Here is a 27,400-nt window from a genome sequence, read left to right on the forward strand (position 1 = left end):
TCTCATGTATTGTCTACCTCCCCGCCTGGGACGCAGACTCAGCCCTGACAACAGACCTGGCGGCAGGGGAGGGGGGTCTTGATGCAGATGTGGTAGCATGAGAAGTCCAGGCACCCTGGCACCCTGGCACCCTGGCTGTGTGAAAGCCACAGCCAGCCCTGGAGAGGGGCTAGCCTTGATGGTGTTTTCCTGGAGCTTACTTCCCTGTGCCATGCCCATCTCCTTCAGGGCTCATCGAAAGTCCCCAGCACCTGGGGCTATGAACCAAAGCACAGACAGGACCCAGTGCCCCTTGGAGGGCACCGTGATGGAGACAGCCGGAACCCAGGAGAAATTCCCCGGGGGAAGGATTCTTGGCAGTCAAGAGCCAGGCAGTAAAAGCCAGCCTCAGTCCCCACATGGGGACTCTCCTCCATGCCAGCTGCAGAGACCTGACTTGTGTCTGAATTAAGGAAACCATCTTTAGTGGTGTTGGCATTCTTCCCTGCTGACACACCATCTCCCAGGGGCTCTCCAGGCTCCCGCCGGTGCCGGTCTACAAAGAATGTCCCTTGGCTGATGAACACCACCTGGTGGAGACGCCTGGGAGGTCACACCTGCCGCTTGGCCACATCCCCAGGAGAGTGGGCAGCCACGTCTGATGGAGTGGAGCACAAAACCCCAGCCCCCTCCCCTCAAGGTAGGACAACTCTGGTGAGATTTATTCTTCAGAGCTCTTCTCTGCTCCAACCCCAGTGGAGAAAGTAGAGGTTTTCAACCATATTAGAGGATGGTCGATATCACTTACAGTATCTATACACGCACTCCGTAGCTGCCAGTCTCACCCATTAGAGCCGTGACTACCCAAGAGCTTGACGACACACTGACGAGGAGGCCGGCAAACAGACCTGCCGCCCTCCACGCAGGGCCCCTTGGTAACGTCTGCCCGCGTTACAGACCCACGTGCCCTGTACCCAGCGTCCGCTTCTGAGAAGCTCACCTGTGGCGGTACAAGGACTTGAACTCGGAGATGTGTGTCCATAGACAACAGAGCAGCAGAGGACAGAGAAACCATCTCAGTGCCCGTCCGAAGGGATTGGCCATGTGAGTGGCAATACATCCATAAGCAGGGCCCTCCGCAGCCATCCTAAAAAGAGGGAAGCAGATCTGTATGTGTGAATACGGAATAACCTGGCAAGAAGACTATTGAAATAGAAGGTATGACATGCTACTGTTGGGGGTGGGGGAAGTAGGTCCGTGTGTCTGCGGAAAATATCTCCAGAAAGATGCTCATACAACTGACGAGTCGCTGCCTCTGAGAGCGGGAACCAGCTGTCAAGGGTGGGAGACAGCACTACATTTTGACTCTCATTTGTATGACCTCTCCAAGAAAAAAGTTTACCGGTGTAAAATAGTAACAGATGCTGGAGACCCAGGGGAGGAGAGCACAGCGGCAGGTAGCAGCAAGGAGGGCCCTGGGCCTGATTCAGCGGGAGGACGCGGAGTGGTACCAGGCCTCCCAGAAGTGCCTGGGAAGAGGGGGGAGGGGGAGTGGTTCCTACCAGCTGGAACTGAGCCCAGGTAGGCGTGGCATCCTGGGGGACCAGGCTTCAGGAGGGTCCCCACCAGAAGGATGCAGATTCAGGTGCCAAGGGATGGCCTAGGAGGATCCACAGGGGGTGAGGTGGAGAGGGGAGCCCAGGGATTGGATTCCACCCCAAGGGCCCCAAGCTTTAGCCCCGCCACACACACACACACCTTCTACTTAAAGTACCGCAAGGGCTTCCCATCACTCTTCCCATAGTCTGCAGGGCCCTGTGTGGTCAGCCTGGCCCCTCCTAGGGCCACAGCCCCACTCCACCCCCACCTACCTGTGGATATGCCCCAGGTTCACCTGCCTGGAACCAACCAAGTGCCTCCCACCACAGGCTCCCGTCCAGGCTGTTGTCTCTCCCGGGAGGCTTTTCCTCACCGCCGTCTCTGCTGGCCCCGCCCCACCTGGTTCACTCCTGTTCATCCCTCACGGAAGCTCGGCCATATTGCCTCAGGAAGTGGCCTCCCTCACGAACACGTGCACTCGCCTCTGAAACACTTGCCGGTGCCCCTGAAGGTCATTTGTGCAAGCCTCGAACCCACGTCTGCCTCCCCACACACGACCGTTTGCTCCAGAAGGGCTGGGAGCACCTGCTTTTGTATTCTATTCTGTTCTATTCTATTCTATTCTATTCTATTCTATTCTATTCTATTCTATTCTACCCTACCCTACCCTATCCTATCCTTACTGTGCTCTAACAGACTTAGAAGCACAAGCCGTGAGAGTGCAGCTTACTGAATTTCTACAGTGTACACACCTGTGTAACCATGACCCCACTCCAGCAACTTCTCATGTCACCCACCCCCCAAGAGTGACCACCATCCTGACCCCCAGCAACTTAGATTCGTGCTGCCAGCCTTTAAACTTCCTATACCTTTAGTCACACAGCGTGTGCTCTGTGGGAGGTGGGATCCGGGTCGTCCAGAGAGGCTGCCCACCGTGCGTTCCCCGCGCCGGGGGAGAGGCCACGTACGGAATAATGGAAGTTGATCTCCAGCCAAGGGGCCTGTGAGCTGCTTCTGGTCTGGGGTCGTTATGGAGAACACTGCTGTGCACATTCCCGTACGAATCTTTTGACAAACGTGTGTAGACGTTTCTGTTGTGTGTAGACTCAGGCAAGCCATTGCCAGATGGTGAGATAAAGGTGTGCTCAGCTTTAGTAAACAGCGACTGCCAAACGGTTGCTGGTGTGTCTGCACTGAGTCACGCTCCAGCCCACACCGGCCAAGGGGCTCCATGCTCTCAGCCACACCATCCTCTTGGGGTCTGTCCTCTTCGCCGTAGCCATTCGGATGAGTGGTCGTGGCCACTCTGGATCACATCAGTTTTTTACTCACTCTTTATCTCCATGCCTGACGCCATAGGGCAGACATTTAATAAGTATTTGTCAAAGAAAGGAGAGAGGGAAGCAAGGAGGAAAGGAGACAGACCAGGAGAGAGGGAAGGCGGGAGAGAGGGAGGGAAGGGAAGGAGGGGCTGTCTCTTAAATTGGTTTGCTTCTGCCTCTGAACCTCGAAGCCAGCAGGCTCCACGGATCCGGCAAGAATGCCCTCAGCCCTGGGGACAGCTTCTCAAGCAAAGATCAGAAGTCTAGAACAACATAGGCTCTTTGATCCATCTCTGGCTAAGATGGAAACATTCCTGGAGGGTTGGCAGGAGGTGGACACCTCTGGACCAGCACAGCCTCCCCGGGAAGGAGCGAAGTCAGCAAGATGAAGAGAAATGGTCCAGGTGGCACCTCTCCGGCCGGGAAAGGAGAGCAGAGAGAATCAAAGGCACGTCCTAGAAGAACCCTGGTCCGGGAGGTGGGGGCGCCGGGAGCCTCTGGAGGAGGCCAGGCAGGGGGACGCAGCTCAGCCCGCTGAACCTCTCCTTTGTTTACGGGCACACAGCAGAATTGGCGAGAGGGATGGCAGAAGGGAGGGTGCGATTCTGGCTTCCACATCAGGTGGAGAAAGGGAGGGGGGAGGGTAAGGTCAGGGAAGGGCCGCACAGGTCTACCACTCAGGCATGCGGGTGGGGGGGGGCGGGGGGAGGCACGCATGTGTTTAATTTAAATTTGAACAAAAGAAGGCAAAAATGGCCCTAGTAATATCCATGAAACGAACATACAGAATACTGTTCAGAGGCTCACTGTCAAACGGCATTAACGAGGTCAGGACTCACTTCTGGAGCCTGGGCCGTGATGCCGGGCTCTGTGCCAACCGCCTTCCACAGGCTAATCCGCTTCCTCCTCACAGCTCCGTGCAGTGGACGCTACTCCATCCCCTCCCGAGACGAGGACACGGAGGCACACACCGGGGAGCCACAGAGGCAGCACGGGGTGGCCCCCGGGTTCGAGGGGCCGCAGTCCAGCTCCAGAGTCGGCACTCCCTGAGAATCACGGGAAGATGCAATTAATCATGATTCTCCTTTTCCTCACACTTCTATATGCCAAATAGCTACAAAACACCCCTCTTACGTGCGAGATATCCGATTGGAGATGGAGAAATTCGATTACGGTGGGACATTTTAACTAATATTCCTGTATGAAATATTAAGGAAACAAAAAATGAGCAAGGAGTATCCGAGCTCTGTAATTAAGAGGACAGAATTAATATGTAAACATCTATCATTATGCCCAACAGGGAGCGCGCCATGCGGGTGAGTGCTGTGAAACAGCTCTGAAAGCCGGTCCTTCGGTCAGTCACGGTGCAAATGTCAAAAAAGATGTTTGAACAGATCCTTTAGAACTGACAGTCTTGACCACAATAAAATAAAGCTGGCAATAAATTCTTTCTACATATAGAAAGAAAATTGGAGATTTAAAACTCCTGTCCTAAATAACATGTAGGTCAAGAAGGAAATCCAGCAGACAACAGACTACCTGGAAAACAATGAAAACAGCCCCACATATCAAAACCTCTGGGACAGTCCTCACCGGCCTCGGAGGCTTCTCCGTGACTTTAAATGCTTTTATTGTCAAAAACCCACTCGCACACACAAAGAGAACATGAACAGATGAGGCTTTCAACCTCAGATTTTTAAGAAAAGAACAAACCCAAAGGAAAATGGGAAAAAGGAAATAATAAAGATAAAAGCAAATAAATAAATTAGGGAACATAAAAGCATAAAAATAATAAATAAATAACAGACCTGGTTCTTTTGAAAAGAAACTAATAAAATAGAAAAAAAAACCTCCTATAAATCGAATCAAGGAAATCTCTGTAAATGTGAAGGTCTTCCCACTTCGAATTCAGTGCTCTTTAATTTTTTAAAGACAGGCAGGCTATTATAACGAGAAAAAAAAAAAAAGGAACAATCTCCACTAAGGTCGCAGGGAGGGGAAGCTGCAGAGACGTACAACAGATGTTCCTCTACGATACAGCCTGTGGGATTGGGGACACAAATGTCCCCAGCCTTGGTCAAGGAGCATCCTTGTCTCAGGGGACGCATGTGAGGGCGCTGCCAGGACTGTCCCTCCGGATGTCTTCAGTGCGTGGAATGAACGAGGCCCAGTGGCCTCCGTGCCCATTTCACAGATGTGAATCGTAAGCTCAGACAGGCTGACATCCAAAGGTGCCCCCTAGCACTAGCCGCCCCTGGGCCCCCCAGAAGGGCCTCCCACCCCATCCTCTATTTCTCTGTTCTTAATTTTCTTTTCTGATGAATTTCTTTGCTGGTTCTTTTCTTCTTTCTAAACAAGGAGGCAGAGGTCTCGACAGATCCAAGAGGACCATCGGCAGCTATAATCACCAACAAACTAGTTCAAAGTCCATGGTCTCCTGGAGTCGCTGAGACCCCTCTCCGAGGGACGGCTACTCCCCCAACACACACACATCCTCAGCCCTCCTCACAAGGGAATCCAATTGTTTCATCATCACTTTGATACAAAGATACCAGGTGGGATCACAGCTCACACGGCCACACTGATCGCTTGAAGTAACTAAGTGAAGAGTTTATTTTAATGGCCAAAGTCATTTTAAATGACCCCATGAACCATTTTCAACCAACAGTCCCATTAACGTAACATTTTTACTTAACGGAGGCCATTTTGGCCAAGGCAGGGGCCAGGGGTGCTGATGAGACGCTGGTATAACTTAGGAGAATGTAACTCAACCTGGTTCAAGCAAAACAAAACAAAAGAAAACCAAAAACAACCAGACTGACTCTCTTGGCTCGGGGCCTGGCTGGACCCAGAGGCTGCGGCCAGGCTGTCGCAGGCCCCTCTAGCTCCCGGGGGTCTGTTTTCTCAGAGTGTGGCCAGCCGGGCCCCCCTGGACTTCCAGCAGAGGCCTGGTGACACTCAGGTCGACTTCGTTCTCCAAAGGAAAACAAGGAGCCAGTGCCACCCGACGGCGGGTTGTCTGCAAATCTGGAGATGCGTGCAGGTGTCCAGTTTCCAAACGCGTTCCCAGAGATACAGGCTGAAGGTTTTGGGGTGTCATGGTGTCTGTCTCTTATGTTCAGAGAGTGCAGCAAAGAGAAAACGCATCAAGGGAGGAGGACAGGTGGGGCAAGCAGCCCAAAGTTACAGCGACAACTGCAGGCTTTTCAGATTTCTTTCAATCATTCTTTCAATATTTCCATTGTACGTGTTTTCATAAGGAAGGGTGCAGAGAAGGGGTGCCTGGGTGGCTCTGTTAGCTAAGCGTCGGACTCTTGGTTTCTGCTCAGGTCGTGATCTCAAGGTCATGAGATGGAGCCTCCACTGGGCTCCGTGCTCCGCGGGGAGTCTGCTTGGGATTCTCTCTCTCCCTCTCCCTCTGCCCTTCCCCACCCGCCCCCCCAAAAAATAAAAAATAAAATAAGGAAGAAAGGTGGCAGGTGAGTCACCAGCTCCATTGTTTTCAAATACAAGGAATGATGCAGATTTTGCCGATGAATGTTGAGTGTAGATGCGTGAGCCCAAGGGCCCTTCTCCGGGCGCGGTGAGCAAGCAGCCCGACACGGAGCCTCCTGCACGATCCCGCACCAGGGCCTTGGTGGACAGAGGAGGCCCCGGTGCCCGGGCCCTGGGCTTCTCTCGGCCGTGAGCTTTGCTCCAGCAGGCCGGTCTGCGGACGAGAGACAAGGCGCCCCAGCTGCCCCCGCCTCTCCCACCGTCCGCAGCCGGCCAGACAAGGGGCGCATTCTCCCCGGGATGTTTACCTCCAACCCAGGAAGCCGGAAGGAAGGGCTCTTCACAACGAGACAGGCCCTTTCTCGCGCAGCAGAGAGTGGGTGTGGAGCAGACGCCTATTGTCCAGGGAGAGACAGGCGGGGAGGCAGGAGCAATGTGAACGATGTGCGAAGTGATGGGCTTCGAGCCGATCCGTAAACGCTCCGATTTTTATCGATGCTTCTATTGAGAAAGAAGAACAATGCCTCAGAACAACGCATGCAGACTCTGTGGAGTCTGATAACGCCGGGCGCCACTCCCAGCTGGGCCGAGCGCTTGTTGGGTGATCTCAGACATTGATTCCACCTCCTTGTTGCCTCAGTTTGCTCATCTATGAAATGGGGGTGGCACCTCCCAGCAGGGCTGTGACGATTAAGCAATTCTCCAAGGGTCGGCGAGTTAGGGAATGAATTATAGACCACAGCTCCGCTAACCACCTCACCGTTGGGAGCTGACGTTGGGGCTGACGGCTTCCCATCCCGGCCCCTGGCCCCTATCCCACCGCACAATCCACGCACCCTCAGTGCTCCCCACAACCTCACTGCAGGAACCCCTGGTGTGTTTGTTGAACTCTTTGGGGTTCCTGGGAAGAGACATATCCCGAAGACCTTGAGGGAGAGAGCTTGATGCAGTGTCGCACGGAGCCCCCTGTGTCCTGGGCTCCCAATCCCAGGTCCCGACCTCACGGAGAACGTGAGCCACACCAACGCCATTTCAGAGGCATCCACGGCTTTGAAAGCCCCAGGTGGTGCCGCCGAGTGCAAGGGAAAGCTCCCTGTCATGGGAAAGGCACGCGTGTGAGCACGCACACACACAGAGGAAACATACACAAGAGCAAACAGAACTTTCAGGAACACGCTAAACACTCATATCCATCAAGTATTTACCGTCTGCAGAGCTCCTTCATGTGATCCCTCACCGGCGTCTCCCATCCCCTTGGGGGTCCCCACTTGATGCTGGGAAGAGGGTCTTAGCATTGGCTCCCCGTCATCACTAGAAGTCACAGATGACTCCTGATCTCCCCCACCCCCCCGGGCCTTTCCATCAGGGGGCATTTAACTGCTTCAGACACAGCCTCCCCTGTCCCAGCCCCAGGACACATGTGATCACAAATCCTACAATGGTTTTTATCTGGCTGCTCTGTGAGTGTCTCCCCGCTGAGCCGCCGTGGGCAAGGTGTGTGTCCCCGCCTGCAGGGCTGGAGGCTCCGGGAAGGGGAAGTGGCCGGACTGCTGGAGTCCTGCTGCAGGGGTTGGCAAATGAGGGCCTATAGGCCAAATGCCACCTGCCACCTATCTTTGTATAGCCCTCAAGCTAAGAATGGTTTTTACATTTGTAAGTAGTTGGGTAAAAAAATTTTTAAGGTGGGGAAGCCTGGGTGGCTCAGCAGCTGGCTCTTGGTTTCAGGTCAGGTCGCCATCCCAGGGTTCTGGGATTGAGCCCCAGGTCAGGCTCCATGCTCAGTGCAAAGTCCGCTTGTCCCTCTCCCTACCCCCCCCCCCGGCTCCTCCCACGGCGTGCTCTTCTGCTTTCTTTCAAATAAATAAACAAAATCTTTTTAAAAAATTCTTAAGGGTAGTATTTTAAGGCGTGAGCAAATTTTATGAAGTCCAAATTTCAGTGTCCGTAAATAAAGTTTTATCAGAACACAGCCACACTTGCCTGTTTCGGCATCCCCTGCGCCTGCTTCCCCACCGCCACAGCAGAGCCCAACAGCAGCAAGAGGGGCCCTGTGGCCCCGCAGAGCCAAAATCACCTCCTACCTGCCCCGAGGCAGGACAGCTTTGCCAGACCCCTGCAGTACCGCCCCCTGCCTCTCTCCCCTCCCTGTATCACCTGGAGGCCCCTGTCTTTTTCCACCCACTCAGTGCTGGTTCAGCCAAATGTGTGTGAGCAGATGTGAACGTGAGCAGAAGCCCGAACCACGCGTGTCTGGCTGGCTGAGCTCTCTTGTGCTCAAGAAGACCGAGGCTGGGGAGCCGCGCTCCAAGGAGGGGGAGCAGCAGGAAGCAGATGCGGCCCCAGCTTCCGGCAGCTGAACCCCTACTGACCCCGGAAGTCTAGGTGAGAAAGGGTTTACTGTCGGAGTTTGGGGTGGTTTGTTAATGGTGGCCGTAGTGACTGGGACGATCTGTAACAAGAACGAATTATCCAAAGAACTGGTTGTAACTTGGCTCATTTTTGAAAGGCTCTCATTCATTTATCAGGAAATCCCCCATTTTCTGGGTAATGATAAAACGAGAGGGCCGATAATGGGATGGCCCAACCCCTGGGCCTTTGCACTGGCGGTTCCCTGTGTCCCTGCTCTTTCCTGGGGCCTGCAAGAATACTCCCTGTCCTCCTCGGGGTCTTCGCACAAATGTCGGTTCTCAGGGAGGCTCTCCCAGTCACTCTATTGTAAACTGAAACCCCCACCCCAACAGCACTTCCTGCTGCCATTATCTGCTTCTTTTATCTCCCAGGACATATCAAATTCTAACAGGATCTATTTTCTTATTTATTTATTTCCTCTCTTCCACGTCTACAATGACAGGGCAGAGGTGAGGGCAAGGACATTTGTTCAGTCCACTGCTAACCCACAACCCTGATTCTGTTTCTCCTCTCCTTGGGCCCTTCAGTCCTTTCCCAGCACACTCAAGGCACATGGCCCTCTTCTACCCTCACCCTGTGACCTCTCAGACCTCCTCTTCCCCTCACTCACTCTGCTTCTGCCACCCCAGGCTCTTCACTGTTCCTCAAACAAACTAGCCACACTCTGCCCCAGGGCCTTTGCGCTGGCTATTGCCTCTACCCAGAACACCTTTCCCCCAGATGGGTGCATGGCTGCTTTACTGCTTTCTCAGGGAGGCCTCCTCTGAATGCCTTCATTTAAACTGTAACTTAGGTACTCAATAAAAATTAATTGAATAAATATAAGGGAAGGAAGGAGATCTGAAGGGAAGGAACAAGACCTAGGAATACTGAAGAGTTGTTAGTCTGCTATAAAGAAAATAAACACTTGGGAGATGGAATTTAGGAAAGGTCCTGCCTGAGGCCTCCCCATCCTTCGGATCTAACAATTTACATTCCCAGGTGGCATTATCTCCCTACGGCAAACATCCTGAGGCCTCCCCTGCCAGCTGGGCTCCGTGGGGGCTTGGTTGCTCGAGAGCGAAAAGTAGGAAGCTCTGTGGGTTTTGCACGTGGGGCGAGTGCCTGAGTGACAGGTCACACATTGCTCAGCCCCGTGGTGTGACTGTGCTGGCGGGGACGGCAGGCCCAGGCCTGCCCCAGACCCCGTGCTAAGTGGGAGGACTTGGGAACCAGAGACAGGGAAGGGCCTTCTCGAGCAGGCAGCTGTGAAGGTGGCAGCGGGTGAGCAGAGCCTTCCCCACAGCCTGTGATGTGTGTCCTGAGCGCCCCGGCCCACCCCTGCGAGAAGAGCCACTGCTGGGAGGAACAACAGCCACAACCTACATTGGAAGCCTCCATTTCTCATCTGTAAGATGTAAGATGGGCATAACAGAGGCTGGAGGACTCCATGGGAGCATGGCCTCCCCCACGCTCAGCAAATGCTAACTCATCGCCAGGCACGGCTCTAAGTGCTCCCTACACACTACCTCACCACCCCCCCAACAACTGTGATGGAGGCAGATTCACTGCCCTCTGCAGACGGAAACTGAGGCCTTGCCCTTGGCCTCGGGTGAGGATCTCATTTCACCCTCCTGTCTTCTTCACTCTACTCCAGACAGCCTCGCCTCTGTAAGTCAAGCATGCAGAACAGAAGTGCTAACTACAGGCTGTAAACTCTTCTGCCCCGAGATGGGTGAAGGCAGGAGGAGGAGTATGGCCCCAATAACAGATGGAAGGACAGACGGGGCATCTGCGTTTGCTGAGGACCGGTCCCAGGGCAGTGCCTGGCTCAGCGGACAGCCCTGGACGTCTGGATACCTGAGAAGACAAAGCAGGCATGGTCTCCCCCCCCCCCCATCATCTAAGAGTCTCATTGGGTGAGTTACACAGTCCCCCTGAGCTCCATCAAGAGGGACTGGCTAACTGCCCAGCAAACCCACGTCCCCCTCCTCCTGGCCCCGAGGAATAGCTGGACGCCGTGTTCCCGCCTCCTTTGCTCATGGGTGCAGCTAGTGAACACGTGTGGGTGGAGGTGACGCCCACCCCACCCAGCGCAGGACCATGAGGCCTCCTGTGCGAACCTCCACACATTTTCTGCCCACGTCTCCCCATCCGATGTTGACACCCGGGTGGCTGACGAGCTGTGCGTCGAAGGTGGTCAAGCCTCCATCAGCCTAGGTCCCTGAGTGATTATATGGAGTGGGCAAGCGCGACCCCATTGCAGCCGCCCATTAAACTTGATGGGAGTGGCAAATACGCTTCTGCTGTGTTCAGCCACTGAGATTTCTTCTTATCTGCTACGGAAAACTAGGATCGCCGTGACATACCTGCATTCCTCATCTTCCAAATGGGGTAATACGTATGTTCAGAAGGCAGTCAGTGGGTTAAGTTAAATGTGATAACATGCCAGCATGCAGGGAATACTCAGTGAACGTTTGACTAAACGTTCGATGAATGTCTGAAGGAGTCCGTGGGGTGGTTTGGCTGGTGCGTTCATCAGCAAGGCCTTGGTCTGTAAATGGCAGGATGCTGGATGAACAGTTGCCGAAACCATACGGACGCTGATTGTTTACTTGGCGAGGCCTCTGGAAGTAGCAGCTCCGGAGCCCCTCCCTTGGCCCGGCCAAGTCAGACCCTTCCCGCCCCTCCGCTCTGCCGTTCTCAGCGTGGTGGCTCTTCATTGTCGCCCTTGCCCCTGCATGGTCCCTGCGGCGCCAGGCGTCACACGCCCACACCGTGTTCCGACGGAGGAAGCAAGAGGTGGGGGCAAAATGCTCTCTCCTTGAGAGTCTCTAGCTTTTTCTCTGGGAAGTAGACTTTTTCCCAGAAGCCCCCAGGAGGTGTGCCCTTTCCTCCCCTTGACCAGGAGTCGGTCACGTGGCCATCTTACCTGCAGGGCAGCCAGGAGGGCCAAGTGGCCACCCGTGAGCCATTGAAGTATCTGCCAGAGGCGAGAAGAACGCGGAACATGGGTCAGACCCCAGAGGGCGGTCGCATACATGAGCTACGGAAAACTCAGTAGCCGTGAGCAGGACGAGCAGCAGCTTTGGGGGAAGGGAGGGCCCGGGAAAGACTGAGGCAGGTGGGGGGAGCCGGGCGAGAGCTCCAAGCCCACGTGCACAGCCAGACCCAGAGCAGCAGTGGCAGGAGCTGCAGGGGGGCATCGGCGACCCAGAGGGCCCTCGCCCTGCACCCCAGAGAGGCACTCGACTATCTTTGGGCGTTAGTCTGAATTCTTTCCATTGCAAACAACAGATGCCCACTGAACCAGGTCTGAGCCTTCAGGACAACTGACTGTCTCAGCCAGCAAGGAAGGACCGAAAGACCAGATGAGCTGCATCCCGGATTCAGGACATCCTCAGGGCTCGGTCGGTCTCTATCTGCCCCTCTTTTCTGTCTTCCTCCAAGTTGCTCCTACCTGGATAGCCCTTCCCCTGGGGAATGTGGCGAAGGTGACTTCGCCAGCAGCTCCAAGTTACATTCCTCGCCTTAGAGACCCCAGTGGCAAAAGAAGACTTCTGCTTCTCCGTGATTTCAGCAGACATCCTGAGGTTTGCTCCAGGGGACCCATGTGTTCACACAAGCAGCTCTGGGCCGTGGGTGTCCTCAGCGCACAGCGGAGTAACCATCATCCAGTCGTTGGAGCCGGGAGCCTGACAGGTGCTGGGATGGCAGAGCGGGGGACAGGCCGGCCATGGTGCCAGTGGGCAACCACCCAGACTCAGGACAGAGGCACGAACCCACGTGGGAGGGTAACTCTCGTCCCCCATCCCCCCACCTGCCTGGGCGTCCCTGCTGCTATGAATGACCACAGCCGGCCAGCCTTGCTGTGTCGCCTGCAGAGAGGGAGCCCACTGCCTCCTCCCTGCCTTCACGCTGCCACGGACATGAGTGGCTATTTGCATACCCTCTCTGGCACTGGCGGGTCCCACTCCCAGCCTGGGCTCTCCTTAGAGCCCCAGACGTACCCACCTGCCCCCTCAGCACCTGCACTCACGTATCCAGGACAAATCTCAGGCAATGTGGGGGACGCTCAACCCCGACCCCCCGCCCAGTCAGCTCCTCCAGCTGTCTCCCCATTTTGGTGAACAGCGGCTCCATCCACACAGCTGCTGAGGCCAAAAGTCAGAGACATCTCCTTTCCTCTCTCTCACACCCCCTCTGACCCTGAGGGGGTCTTCTTGGCACAACTCTAAAAATCTGTCCAGAGCCCAGCCAGAATTTTCACCCTCCACTGCTGCCACCCCAGCCCCAGTCACTGCCAGCTCTTGCCGGGATGATTAGAGCAGCCCCCTCTCTGTCCTCCCTGCAAACCACAGCCAGAGCGAGCCTTTAACACGTGCATCAGATAACATCTCTGCTCAACCTGCCCCAGTGTCCCCCCCCATGTCTAAACCCCAGAGGACTTTCAGGGACTGACAAGGCACTATGCTCTGAACCCCCACCATAACCTCATCCCCCACCACTTTCTCTGTCACTGCATTTCACCACACTGACTTCTATGCTTTTCCTCAAATATGCCAAGAATATGGCTGCCTCAGGACCTTTGCACCATCTACCTGATTGCTCTCCCACCAACAGCTGTCATCCGTGCGTGGCTGGCTCTTTCTTTGGCACTCAGATCTCTTCTCAAATGTCGATCTCCACTCCGAAGTCTACTGTTTCCCTCCCCTGACCACCAGAGAGCACATAGAACTTGCTTCCACCTTGTAGTGATTTCAAGGAAGGGAGGAGTAGGAGGAAATTGGGAGATGGCGTGTGTACCCAAAAGTGCACCCAACCAGAGTTTGGAACTATGGCTGTGAGAGGGACCTGGTTGTAGCCACTGGCCAACAGCAGGAAGAAGCCAGCGACAAATGCCCTGACCTCTGTCCCCTTTCACTCTCAGTTCCCACTGCTGCCTCCCACTGGCCACACCCAACTGGAGAGAGCCTGAGCACGCAGGCCAAAAAGTGACCAAAGACAGAGGAGGGTACCCAGAAGGGCCAGTGGAGACTCTCTTACTGAGGTCACATCCCGGCTCCACCACTTACCAGCTGCGTGAGTTTGGGCAAGTTTCTTAAACTCTCTGTGCCTCCGTTTCCTCATCTATAGAATAGGGATCATAAAAGTGCCTATCTCACAGAATCACTTTGACCATTACTGAGCTAAGACAAGTGAATCCCTTAGAACAGTGGCTGCACGTAAGTGCCGTGTAACGGTAGCGTTCTTTCAAAGATTTAGTTATTTATCTGAGAGACAGAGAGAGCATGTGCGAGCGCTGAGGAGGGGCAGAGGGAGAGGACCCTCAAGCCGCCCCCTGCTGAGCCCAACGCGGGGCTCCATCTCGGGACCCAGAGATCATGACCTGAGCGGGAATCAAGAGCCTGACGCTTAACCGGCTGCACCCCCCGGCACCCCAGCAGAGGTAGCGTTTCTTATTCTGGCAGGGGCAAAAGCAACATTCAGAGGCCACAGCAGATTGGACCCAGTGGTTCCGCATCATGGTCAGCACCCCTGCTGGGCCTCAGCAGCACCCCCTCTTCCCCTTGAGGACACCCGCATTTGGCAACCTGTGCCTGTGAAGGGAGAAGCTGGAGGGTGTCCTTTTCTGAGCAGCTGGAAGGCAGGTAGCCTTGTTTCCAGTCCTGGCATTGAGTAGGTCACTGCCATCTTGGGGCCTCAGTTTCCCTGTCTGTTCAATGGAGGGCAGAGGGCTGGTAGTGTACATACCTGTGGCCCTGTCTTCCTCCCGAAGCGATCACCTGCACAATCATTCCCAGGAAGCCTGTGGCTGGTCTCCAAGGCAACGGGGCATCTGAACCACACGGAGAGTGTGTGAGGGACCGCACTGGATCAATACCACTTCGTGGCAACGCTTGGAGATGTCATTCCTGCCTCCACCGCATCCGTTCCCTCCAGCACGGCAGAGCGACTCCCAGCCAGCTCGCCCACCTGCCCTGCCTCCCCCCAGCATTCTGACAGTTGCCTGGGACTCGGGATCAGAGATGGATACCTCTCTCCCATCAGCACCCATCTGCCTGGAGCCTCATACCACCAAGTCCTGGGAGGGAGGTCAGGTGTTATTTGCAGATGAGGAAACTGAGGCTAAAGAACAGTGACTTGGGCCAAGTCACTCGGCTTCTTAAATGTCTTCCAAAGCCACGTCCCTGGGCCTCCCTCTTCACCTGGTGGCCGGTGGGAGCAGGAGCAAGTAGGAGAGGAAGGACAGTGGTCTGAGCTCAGAGGGAGGTTTTCAGACCTGTGGATCCCAGAAGCAGCAGCTCCAGGTGAGGAAATGGCAGCAGGAAGGCCTAGAAAATCTGGCATGTGTACCACTGTGTCCCGCCCAAGCCCGCGGCAGACGTTGCTGATCAATTAGAACCTCGTCTCCTGTTGCGCCAGCCTCAGAATCCTTCTCAACACAGCACTCCAGCTGCCACCTCCTGTTGGCGGAAGTGGGTGCTCGAGACGAAACCACACGAGTCTCCGATCACCATCTGAAGGACAGTGAAGAGCGAGGGGAGAACACAGGGGTCTCAGGATCAGAGCAGATGACACCGTGAGGACCAGGCACGTGGGCAGAGGCAGGCCGTGGTGGGATGCGTGCTACCTGGCTCCGGCTCCAGGAAGGATTCGCTGCCCAGCTGGGGGGGGGGGCAGCAGACACCCCTCAGCTGCTGCTCCTTCAGGGTCTGCCTCAGCAGCAGGGCCACCCGGCGGGAGGTGACCCTCTCCCCAGGGCAGCCCACATCCAACGACCCGACATGAGAAAGGCCCTGTCACCTTGGCCCAGACACAGGACAGCTCTGGTGGGCAGCCTCCAGTCCCGAACACCCGGCAGGGTGACCGAGGCTTTGTGGGGTCCGCATTGCAGTTTGACTTCTCCCTCTGCCCAGTTTCTCCCCCTTCCTTTTATAAATGTCGATCCCTAATACACACTGACACTGTCTCCGCATCTGCTTCCCGAGGACCCAAGCAGAAGGAGCTGGGGGGCAGGAGACCAGGTACCGAGGTTCCAGGCCACGGGGAGGAGCTGGTGGCCTGCGGTACTTGTGACAGAGCAGGGTGGGTGCTGTGACCTTCCCAAGAGGAGAGATGCCAAGGAAAACGGAAGGAACCTAGCAGCCAGACCTGCTCTGAGCCAGGCCCAGCCCAGCGGTTTGCCACCCAGCCTTGGGCAAGCTGCTATACCCTCTGAGCCTCAGTTTTCCCATCTGTGAAATGGAACATTACAGGGATCAAAAGGGAGAAGAAAAGTGAATATGCTACATACCCTCTCCGGATGAGGGCCTGGCGTTGTTGTCAACGTGCCCGGATCTTCCTTTTGCCTCAAGCAGCCAGTAGGACATGGAAACGTGTTACCTTCCTGCTCCAGCCTCAGAGTCCCTGACTGCCCTGCTAGCCGTTCGTCAGCAAACAGGGCTCCCTGCCCTCAGGAGATAGGTAAGGAAACAGAATAAAAAGCCAGGATAATTCAGGCCTCAGTAAGTGCTAGCAAGAAGACAAATCAGGGCAAGGCCTCGGGAATGATTGGCGAGGTGAGCCCTATTAGAGAGGGTGGCCAGGAAAGGCCTTTCTGATGTCGTGACCTTTGAGCTGACACCTGACTACAACCAGAGAGTGATAGGGACATCTAAGGAAACTGAGGCTGGCAACCATCATTTCCCCAGCCTAGAACTCCTGGGGCCCTGGGGCAAACTGAAAACAAGGAAATGAAGAGGCCCAGTTCCCACGGGCACTCTCAGGCAAATGGGGCATCAGACAAGCAAACAGATTATCATAAGTCAGAGGAGCACGGCTGTAGTAGGTAGGGGCTCAATAAGAGGCCTGGGGGCCAGTGGGAGCCCAGGGGAGGAGGCATCTCCCCAGCTCCAGGGCTGCAGAGGGGGTGGTCAGGGAGGGCTTCCTGGAGGAAGTGAGGTAATGTGCTCCAGAGAACAGAGGAAAGGGCATGTGCAAGAACCTAGAGATGACATCTGTAATAGCAAAATACTTGGGCTCTTGCACTCCACAGGGACTAACTCATTAACCTTCTGTTATGGACTGAATTGCAACCCCCCCCCAAATTCCTATGTTGGAGCCCTAACCCCTAATGTGACTATATTTGGACATGGGGCCTATAGGAGGTAATGGAGGGTTAAATGGGGTCATAGGACCCTGATCCCATAGGGGACTGGTGTCCTTACAAGAAGAGACACCAGAGAGCTCACACTCTCGACAAGCACACGCACCAACGGAAGACCAGGTGAGCACACAGCGAGATGGCAGCCATCTGTAAGACAGGAAGAGAACCTCACCAGAAACCCAACATGTTAAGCACCCCAGTCTAGGACTTCCAGCCTCGGAAGTCTGTAGGGGTTGCCCAAGACACCCTCCAGCCACCACCAAGAGGAGACGATTATTTGCGTGTTCCCTTTACAGATGGAGAAACTAAGGCCTGGAGACCCCAAGTAACCTGCCTGTGGTCCCCCAGCTGCAAGCACACAGTCACCCTCCCCCTCCATGCTATGATTCCACACGGCCCCAACAGTGTACTCCTGCACAGGTTTTGTGCCTACCCACCTCCTTTCTTCCTTTCCAGTCCTGGCCCTGGCTATCGCCTATTCCTGAGAGCCACAGGGGACCACGGGAGGAGTCCCAGAACATTACTCAGGCAGCTGGAAGGCAGGGGATGGATTCTTCTGGAAGGAACTCAAGGTTTCCCAGCTTGTCCAAGCAGCCCTGGGACCAGAACCCAGGGGCCTCTCCTCTCTCTGGGGCCTGTGACTGCCCCGTCCCAAGTGAGGGACATAGAGACCAAGCCCCGAGGCACCTGTCACAAGGAAGGTGGATTGCTACTCTCCCATGGCTTTGAGATTCTCAGCTCCAATCCTACCCGCGCTGCCTCTGCACTTGGGCCCCTGCCTCCCCTCAGCCCCAGTCCAGTGTTGAAGGGACAGCCAGCCTTAAAAGCTCCCGAACTAGATGCATATCTCTGCCTGGATATTCAGTCAGGAAACATCTGAGCATCAGAGAGAAGACTCGAAGGGAACGCCCACCATCCCCAGCCCCCTCCTAGCCTACTTAGAAAGGGTCGGAAAAGACTCTGCTGTTCATTGATGGATGAATGGAAGAACTCAGACAATGGGATCTTGTTCAGCCTTAAAACAGAAGTCTGACCCATGTTACAACCTGGAAGCACCCTGAGGACATCATGAGAAGTAAGATAAGCCAGTCACAGAAGGACAACGACTGTGCAGTTCTGCCTACACGAGGTATGGAGAACCACCAAACTCACAGACAGAAGGTAGGACGGCGGGTACAGAGCATGGGGCGCAGGGTTTCCGTGGGCAGATGAGAAAGTTCCGGAGACGATGGTGGGGATGGCTGTGCAACAGTGTGAGTGTGCTTCATGCCACTGCACTGCACGTTAGGCACGATGCAGGGGGGAACTCTTACGTCATGTGTATTTTGCCGCAATAACACATGCAGCAAACAAAACACAGACTCCGGGCAGGGGAGGAAGGGGGATGGGCTTCGTGCTGCGGAGGCATGGGGGACACGAGGGCAGAGCCGGGCAGGTGGGTCCCAGGCCCTCACTAACAAAGGAGATGCCCCTTCCCTGTGGAGGGAGAAGAACACAATAAGGGGGGAGGGGAGCTGAGGCTGCAGGAAGTCTGGGCCTCGGAACGGGAGGAGTCAGGAGCTGGGCCTCACTCTGGTCCTCTTCCCTCACCGGAAGCGGGAACAGCTGCTCTGATCCTGACAGGTTGGCTGCTGCTTTCCTGCTGGCTGTGTCTAATTCCCACCCACCCTGTGGAGCAGGAACTGAGAGCTACCGATGAGGAAACTGGGTTCGGAGAGGTGAGATGATGCCCAGTTTACACAGCAGGTGTGTGGAGAAGATGAGAGTCCATCCAGAGCCTCTGCTGCGCTCCCCAGGCTGGCAACGTCGAGTCCTAGAAGGGCCCGGAGTCCGGGTCCCAGGGCATGTGCTGGCGGTGCGGCCTAGTGTCCCCGCAGATACTTGCTCCCAATGCGGTGTGACAAGCTCCAGGTACCTTACACCTCGGGGGGAGGGGCCGGCCCAGCGTGGGACCTTGTGTTAGAATTGACAGCTGGGATCCCCCTTCTCTGGGAGGACCCTCAGCTTCTCCACCTGTGCTTCCTCACTGCCTCCCTGGCCCAGGGGCAGAGAGCTGGGGGCAACCAATCATTTCCAATGTCAGGCGTCTTGAGCAGCAAGAGACCGTGGGACCTGTATGAGGAAACACTGAAGATAATGTTCAGAAAGAAGCAAAGACCAAAAAAAAAAAAAAAAAAGCCCCCAAAATGTGTATTATTGAGGTTAGATTATGGAAAAATTGAAAGCTCAAGTAACAATAGCTTAAAAGGATGGAACTAATTTCTCTGTCAGGTACACTGTCCCAGGCTGGGATGGCAGCTGGGATGCTGGCTCCTTCACCCTGACATTCCTTCTTTTCACGTGGCATCCACCCCCCCACGCAAGCTCCAGCCATTGCATTCACATTCTGGCCACCTGAAAGGAGTGGGAGCAGTCTTACTGACCCACTCCCCAGTGAGCCCGCTAAAAATTATACAACAGAACGAAACACTCTAAAGGCTCTGGAAATGGTCATCATGGCAAACAGCAAATAAAGAAACATTTATGCAAGGAAATCTATGAAAATTTGGTAAGAAAGGTGAGAGTACATGGTATCCCTCCACCATCTCACATCGGTGAGGCCGAGACTCCATTCCAGACTCCTATAGCTAAGAACATGTTGCTTCCTGCCCCCAGCTCCCATTCAGAGGGCTTTCTTGCCAGGAGGAGCTGAACTTCAACAGTTCTCATCCTGTCCCCAGCTACCTGTTGCTGAGACTTCATCCCAACCGACTATGGTCGAGAGGTGGGAGTTCCCTTCTTCCATCCAATGCCTAAAAAGTAACCAAACAAAGAGCATTAACAAGCTCTGGAGTACGGAAGTGATCAATACAATGTATTATCTAAAATGTCCAATTTCCAGCCATATATATATATATATATATATATACACACACACACACACGTATATGTACAGCATGCAAAGAAATAAGAAAGTATGACCCATACACCAGTAAAAAAAGCAAAAAATACAAATTGCCTGTAAGAGTGACCAAATGTTAGATTCAAGAGAAAAAAAACTTGAAAGTAGCCATTATAACTATGTTCACAGAACTAAAGGGAAGCATAATTAAAGAAGTAAAGGAAAGTATGCTGACAATACTGCATCAAATAGATAATATCAATAAAGAGATAGAAATTATTTTAAAAGACCAAATGGAGATGAAAATTAGAATAACTAAACTTAAAACTCGCTAAAAGGTCTCAGCAGCAGATGGGAACTGGCAGAATAAAGAATTAACAAACTCAAAGATACATCAATAGATATTATGCTAGGGGCGCCTGGGTGGCACAACGGTTAAGCATCTGCCTTCGGCTCAGGGAGTGATCCCGGCGTTATGGGATCGAGCCCCACATCAGGCTCCTCCGCTGGGAGCCTGCTTCTTCCTCTCCCACTCCCCCTGCTTGTGTTCCCTCTCTCGCTGGCTGTCTTTCTGTCAAATAAATAAATAAAATCTTTTAAAAAATAGATATTATGCTAGAACAGAGACAGAAAAAGAATGAAGAAAAATAAACAGTCTCAAAGAAATGTGGTACACCGTCAACTGCATCTATGTAAACATAATGGCACTGTCAGAATACGAGGAGAGGGAGAAAGGGGCAGAAACGATAGTTGAAGAAATAATGGCAGAAACTTCCCAAATTCACTGAAAACCGATAACCTACACATCCAGGAAGCTCAATGAACTACAAATAGGATAACTGCAAAAAGATTCACAAACATACATCATTGTAAAAATGCTGAAAGTCAAAGACAAGAAATCTTGAAAGCATCAAGAGAAAGATGACTTTATCACTTAAAAGGAACATCAATAAAATTAAGCGTTGACTTCTGAACAGAAACAAGGGAGGCAGAGGCAGGGGAATACCATATCCAAAGTGCTTGAAGAAAAAACTGCCCACCAAGAAACCTGTCCAGCCAAGCTAACTTTCTAAAATGCAGGTGAAATAAAGACTTCTCAAGAAGAACAAAAAGCAAGAGAATGTGTTGCTATTAGACCTGATTGACAAGAAATACTAAAGAAAGTTCTATAGGGTGAAAGCAAATAACCCCAGAAGATAATTCAAATACACACACAGTGCAACATTGGTAAAGGTAATTAAGTAATTATAAAAAACAGTATACATTTTCTCATAACTAATTTTAAAAGCAATTGTATAAAATAGTATGAACATAATATAATACTGGGTCTATGATATAGAGAAATGTAATAATATCACGTGTAATGTATGCATCAATAACAGCAACCCTAACCCTGAGCCTGACCCTAACCCTAACTTTTTTTTAAAGATTTTATTTATTTATTTATTTGACAGAGACAGCCAGCACACACGTACACTCACGCACATGCACACACACACGCACACATGCACATGCACACACATGCATGCACACGTGCATGCACACACGCACGCACACGCGCACGCACACGCACGTACGCGCACGCACACACGCATGCACATGCACACACGCATGCGCACGTGCACGCACACATGCATGCACACACGTACACGCACACACATGCACACACACGCATGCACATGCACACACACGCATGCACACGTGCACACACACGCATGCACACACGCACACACACGTACATGCACACACGCATGCACACACGCACACACACACGTACACGCACGCACATACGCACACACACATGCACACACGCACACACACGCATACATGCACACGCATGCACACACGCACGCACACGCACGCACACACGCACACACGCATGCACACGTGCACGCGCGCACACGCACACACACGTACACGCACACACATGCGCACACACGCACGCACACGTACACGCACGCACATGCGCACACACATGCGCACACACGCACACGCGCATGCACACACACACACGTACACACACACACATGCACACACACACAGAGGAATACCATTCAGCCATAAAGAAAGAAGGAAATCCTGCCATTTGCTACAACATGGATGAAGCTGGAGAACATCATGTTAAATGAAATAAGCCAGATAGAGGAAAAAATAGTTCTGTATGATCTCATTTGCAGGTGGGATCTAAAAAAGTAGAAGCCCTAGAACCAGAGAGTCAAACAGTGACGGCCAAGGACCGGCGGTTAGGGGAAATGGGGAGACATCGGTCAAAGGTACAAACTCAGCTATGAGATGAATGTGCTTCTGGTGACTATGGTTAATACTGTACTGAATACTGGAAATCTGCTAAGAAAGCAGATTTTAAATGTTCCCGCCACACATACACATACAAATGGTAACTATGAGGTACCTTGATTGTGATAATTATTTCACAATTTATGTATATTAAATCATCACATTGCACACTTTTTAAAAATCACACCATACAACCTAAATATATACAACTTTTATTTGTCAGTCATATCTCAATAAAGCTCAGGGGGAAAAGAAGAAATACAAAATATTGAATGTTCTGTTAAACTATTAGAGAAATTGAAAGTATAATTAAAATATTTCACAAAGTACATTTGAGACCTAGATGGCTTTGCCAACAATTTTTACCAGAAATTTAAATCCAGAGATGAGGAGAAAAAAGGAACACTTCACAACAGAATATAATCGATATCAAGACCCAAAAAGACATTATGAGAAAGGAAATATCACTTAAGAAAATAAATGGAAGGGGACCTGGGTGGCTCAGTCAGTTAAGTATCTGCCTTTGGCTCAGGTCATGATCCTGGGGTCCTGGGATCGGGACCCGCATCAGGCTCCCTGCTCAGCAAGGAGCCTGCTTCTCTCTCTGCCCCTCCCCACAGCTCATGCGCACGCTCTCTCTCTCTCTCTCAAAAATAAATAAATAAATAATTTTTAAAAAAGAAAAGAAATGGAAAAATCCTGAATCAAACATTAGCCAATCAAATCCAGTGACACATCAATCACAGCAACTCAAATTTATTCTATAATTTGTAGGTTGGTTTAACATCTAGAAGTCACCATATCAACAGACTAGAGTAGAAAAAGCATGTAGTTATCTCCAAAGATGAAGAAAAATTGATCACATTTTATGTACATTTATTAATTTTTAAATCTTATCAAGGTAGGAATCGAATGAAACTTTCATAATCTGAAAAAGGAAGTATATAGAAACATAGAGCAAGCATCATATTTAATGATGAAATGTTGAGCTCTTTCCCCTTTGAGATCAGAAGTCAGTCAAACATGGACGGGACTGGAGGAGATAATGCTAAGCGAAATAAGTCAAGCAGAGAAAGACAATTATCATATGGTTTCACTCATCTATGGAACATAAGAAGTAGGAAGATTGGTAGGAGAAGAAAGGGAAGAATGAAGGAGGGGTAAACAGAAGGGGGAATGAAGCATGAGAAACTATGGACTATGAGAAACAAACTGAGGGCTACAGAGGGGAGGGGGGTGGGGGAATGGGATAGACTGGTGATGGGTAGTAAGGAGGGCACGTATTGCATGGTGCACTGGGTGTTATACGCAACTAATGCATCATCGAACTTTACATCGGAAACCGGGGATGTACTGTATGGTGACTAACATAATATAATTAAAAAATATATTATTATATTAAAAAAAAAAGTCAGTCAAAGAGACTCACTATTACCACTTCTATCTGGCATTTTATCAGAGATTCTAACCAGTGCAGCAAGGCAAGGAAAAGAAAAGATAAGGAATAGAAAAGAACTAAAACTGGAATTGAATTAATACAACGTTAATATATAAAAATCTATTGAATTTCTATAGATAGTAACAAACTGAAAATAATTTTTTGAAGAAGCTGCTATGCTAGCATCAATAAATATCAAATACGTACAAATAAAATTAAAGAAAACCTACATAAATGAAGGTATAGATCACATTCATGGATCGTAAAATTCAATATTGTAAAAATGTAAGTTCTTTCTAATTCCTGTAGAGCTTCAGTGCGGTCCTAACCAAAATCCCAGCAGGTTTTTTGTGGAAATTAGCAAGCTGATTCAAATATTTATATGGAAGAGCAAAAGGCCAGGAATAACCAAGACAATCTTGAAAAAGAAGAACAAAGTAGGAGGACTTGTTCTGCCAGTTTTCAGGACGTTATAAAGCTACATTGCTTAAGACAACACAGTTCTGTGCAAGATTATGTAATCAGATAGACCAACAAAGGAGAAGGCTCCAGAAACGTATAATCGGATGGTCAATTTATTGTTTTAAAACAGTAACAGCTCAGAATGGGGTATGGGGAATTATTTTTAATAAATAGAAATAAAATATTTGATTATCCATGGTTTTCCATGAAGAAAATATTAAACTGATCCCTGCCTGCCACCATATATAAGAAAATCAGGTCCAAGTGGAATCATAGATCTAAATACGAAAGGTAAAACAATAAAGCTTCTGGAAGATCATATAAAGAAAATATGTAATCCCAGGGTCAAAAAAATTTTTTTCAATAAGATACAAGAAAACTTACCCTTAGAGGGAAACACTGACATATTGGAATGCATGGAATACATGTTGTATATGTGAATATATATTTTTATACATTATACATATTATATGAATGTTACTTATATTATGTATAAAAATACACAGGTAGAATACATATTGGAATATATTAAATTAAAATTAAGAAATTCTAGATATCAAACACCGTTTAAAAGTTTCAAAGGCAAGCTACAAAATGGGAGAAGCTGTTCGTGACATGTAACAGACAAAGGCTCACATCCAGAATATGAAAAGTACTCCCACATTTCAATAAGAAAAAGACAGAAAACTCAAAAGAAAAGCTGGCAAGAGGCTTGAACACGTGTTTCACAGAAGAGAATGTCCAGAAGATCTACAGACACACGGGAAGATGCTCAGCTTATTGGAAATTATGGAAATGCAAGTTCAAACCACAATGAGATAGATCCCTTTACACATCCGTGAGAATAGGCTAGAATTTAAAGTTCTGGCAATAGCAGGTGTCAGCATGATGTGGAATAACAGTAATTCTCACATTCTGCTGGCAAAATTGTAAATGGACACAACTCTTTTGGAATCTACCAATGTCGAAGACAAGCATCCTGTGTGACCCAGCAATTCCACTCAGATTTGGTTCCAAATAGAAATGCATGCACCTGTTCAGAGAGTTCATGGCAGCACATGCAGAGTATTCGAGACAGGTGGGAAAGTGTCCATAGCCGCATGATTCATAATTGCCCCAAACTGGAATGAGCCACGTGTCCATGAACAAGAAAGTGGAAATGTAAGCGACAGGGCATTTACAAAGAAATACCCCCAGCAAGGAAAACAAACAAGCAGCTACACCACAGCGTGGATGAATGCCACGAACAATGAGAAACGGAAGACGGAGACAGACTGCGTGACTCCATGTAGATGTCTTAAAACCAGCAAAAAGTTGCAAACACGTTCCAGGGGTGTAGGCTTGATACAGTGATAAAACTATTTTAAAAAGAGAGAGAGCGAGAGGAAGTAATTACCGTAAAGTCAGGATAGTGGTCATTTGGGAGGAGGACAGAGAAGGTAAGCGTTAAGACAGGCAGGAAGCGATTTCTGAATCCTTAGAGTGTTCAATTTTCTGCCCTGACTGGTGGCTTTCTGGGTCTTTGCCTTGTGGTAACTCACTCCAGATGTACATTTCTGTTTGGTACAATTTCCTGTATGTGTTCACAATTCATGATGAAAAAATTCTTTTAACTGCTTCTGTTTCTTTGGCCCTGATATATTCATAGTCACATGGACTCAACTCTTACGCTCTTTAAAGTACGACGCTAACGGGTGGCTGTTATTTCTTTTTCAGATAAGGAAACTGAGTGTGGGGCAGGGCGCGAGGCAGACAGCTGTGACCGTGCTCAGTGGCAGAACAGCAACAGAACATTCAGTCACACCTGATCTTCTGCTTTACACAATTAATTTGTTGGGGGCAGAAGGGAGGTACAAATCACGTTTCTGTAAATTGATTTCATTTCATTTAAAATGCACCGGAGAGCCTGCCACTTCAGGAAACCCGTGAGTGTATTCATTTATTAATTGATTCAGCAAATATTTATCAAGTGACTATCTTATTCACAGAACTGTGAACCCCATTGAAACCTAAAAGGCTTGCCTTTTAATTTTCTTAATGGTGTCTTTTGATGTATAGAATTTCTTCATTTTTTTAAAAAGATTTTATTTTTTTGTTTGAGAGAAAGAGAGAGTGTGAGTGAGCAGAAGTAGGGGTGAAGGGGGCCAGAGGGAGAAGCAGACTCCCCACTGAGCGGGGAGCCCAACTTGGGGCTCGATCCCAGGACCCTGGGATCATGACCTGAGCTGAAGGCAGACTCTTAACTGACTGAGCCACCCAGGTGCTCCTAGAATTTCTTCATTTCAATTTAATATATTCCAACATGTATCCGACATACATGTATTTTTTACACATGTAAAATATATTCCATATGTATTTAATGCCTTCCAGTATGTTAGTGCTTTCTTTTAAGGTTAGGTTTACTTTGTTATTTAAATTTTCTCATAAAAATATGTTTTTCAGGGGCACTTGGGTGGGCTCAGTCAAGGTTGAGCATCCGAATCTTGGCTTCGGCTCAGGTCATGACCCCAGGGTCGTGAGATGGAGCCCTGTGTCCGGCTCAGTGTTCATCAGGGAGTCTTCTTGAGATTCTCTCCCTCTCTCCCTCTCACTCTGCCCCTGCCCCCTCTCATGCTCTCTCTCTCTCAAATAAATAAATCTTGAAAAAAAATTTTTTCATAAATAAACACGCCCTTAATTTATTGGTTATACAAGTCTATGTTTTCCGATATTGATACACTTTAACATTTTATTGTTTTTTTTTCCTTATTCCAACAGTAGTGCCTGTTCTGAAAAACTATAGAACATTTAGAAACTAGAGGAAACAAAAAGAAGAAAGAAAAACCACCTGTATCCCACCCACCCAGAGATAACCATTGTGAACATTTTGGCCTGTGTCTCTCTGATAATTCTTTTCTATGCATGTATATATTTTCCTAACCAAAATGCAATCATTTTAAGTTTCTTTTTAACTTTAATTTTTATTTGATTTTAAACATCTAATTGAAATCTATCCAGGAAAACAGAGAGAAGTATCTCAAATACGTGAGCCATCCTGCTCCTGATTTGGGTGGGAGGACTTCAGATGTCAGGCACAGATTAGGGACGCACCACGCGCACATGCCAGGGTGACTGGGTACCCCTTTCCTGGGACTCTGTCTCAGGAGTGGTCTCATTGTGCACTCACCCGCAGATGACCTCCATCATCACTGTCAGCTGAGCACAGCACCAGGTCTGTGCAAAGACTCAAGTCCCCACTACTTGGAGAGACCCAAGGAACTACATACAGTTACAAGACAATTGCCAGTAAGAATATACAGACAGGTCTCTGCAGATCACCTTTGAGATTTCACCAAAATTCTCCTCCAGCCTTTGCTTTGGGTAACATGGTCCTGTTGATTCAAGTCTCACTA

The 27,400-nt window shown here is 50.6% G+C and overlaps 1 protein-coding gene across 14 annotated transcripts in view; it reads right to left on the reverse strand.

Moving 5' to 3' along the window:
* Window positions 1-3,612: 3,612 nt before the first annotated feature.
* LOC123802045 (uncharacterized) overlaps window positions 3,613-27,400 on the reverse strand; it is a 40,374-nt gene continuing 16,586 nt past the window's right edge. For 2 of the 14 annotated variants that reach the window (XM_087866714.1, XM_087866710.1), the window contains exons 2-8: window positions 19,657-19,724; window positions 16,081-19,059; window positions 15,190-15,304; window positions 14,538-14,622; window positions 13,859-13,913; window positions 6,704-6,896; window positions 3,613-3,946 (exon numbers count right to left, since the gene is read on the reverse strand). In XM_087866714.1, the coding sequence (XP_087722840.1) occupies window positions 6,736-6,896; window positions 13,859-13,913; window positions 14,538-14,622; window positions 15,190-15,304; window positions 16,081-16,156 (492 nt within the window). In that variant the 5' untranslated portion in view covers window positions 16,157-19,059; window positions 19,657-19,724 and the 3' untranslated portion in view covers window positions 3,613-3,946; window positions 6,704-6,735. Of the gene's footprint in view, window positions 3,947-6,373; window positions 6,610-6,703; window positions 6,897-13,858; window positions 13,914-14,537; window positions 15,305-16,080; window positions 19,060-19,656; window positions 19,725-27,400 lie in introns of those variants that run through there. The other 12 variants (XM_087866721.1, XM_087866719.1, XM_087866720.1 and 9 more) reach the window with 12 other exon arrangements.

Source organism: Ursus americanus, chromosome 14 (assembly GCF_024610735.1).
Source record: "Ursus americanus isolate L20-20 chromosome 14, mUrsAme1.1.p, whole genome shotgun sequence".
Classification (NCBI taxonomy): Eukaryota; Metazoa; Chordata; class Mammalia; order Carnivora; family Ursidae; genus Ursus; species Ursus americanus.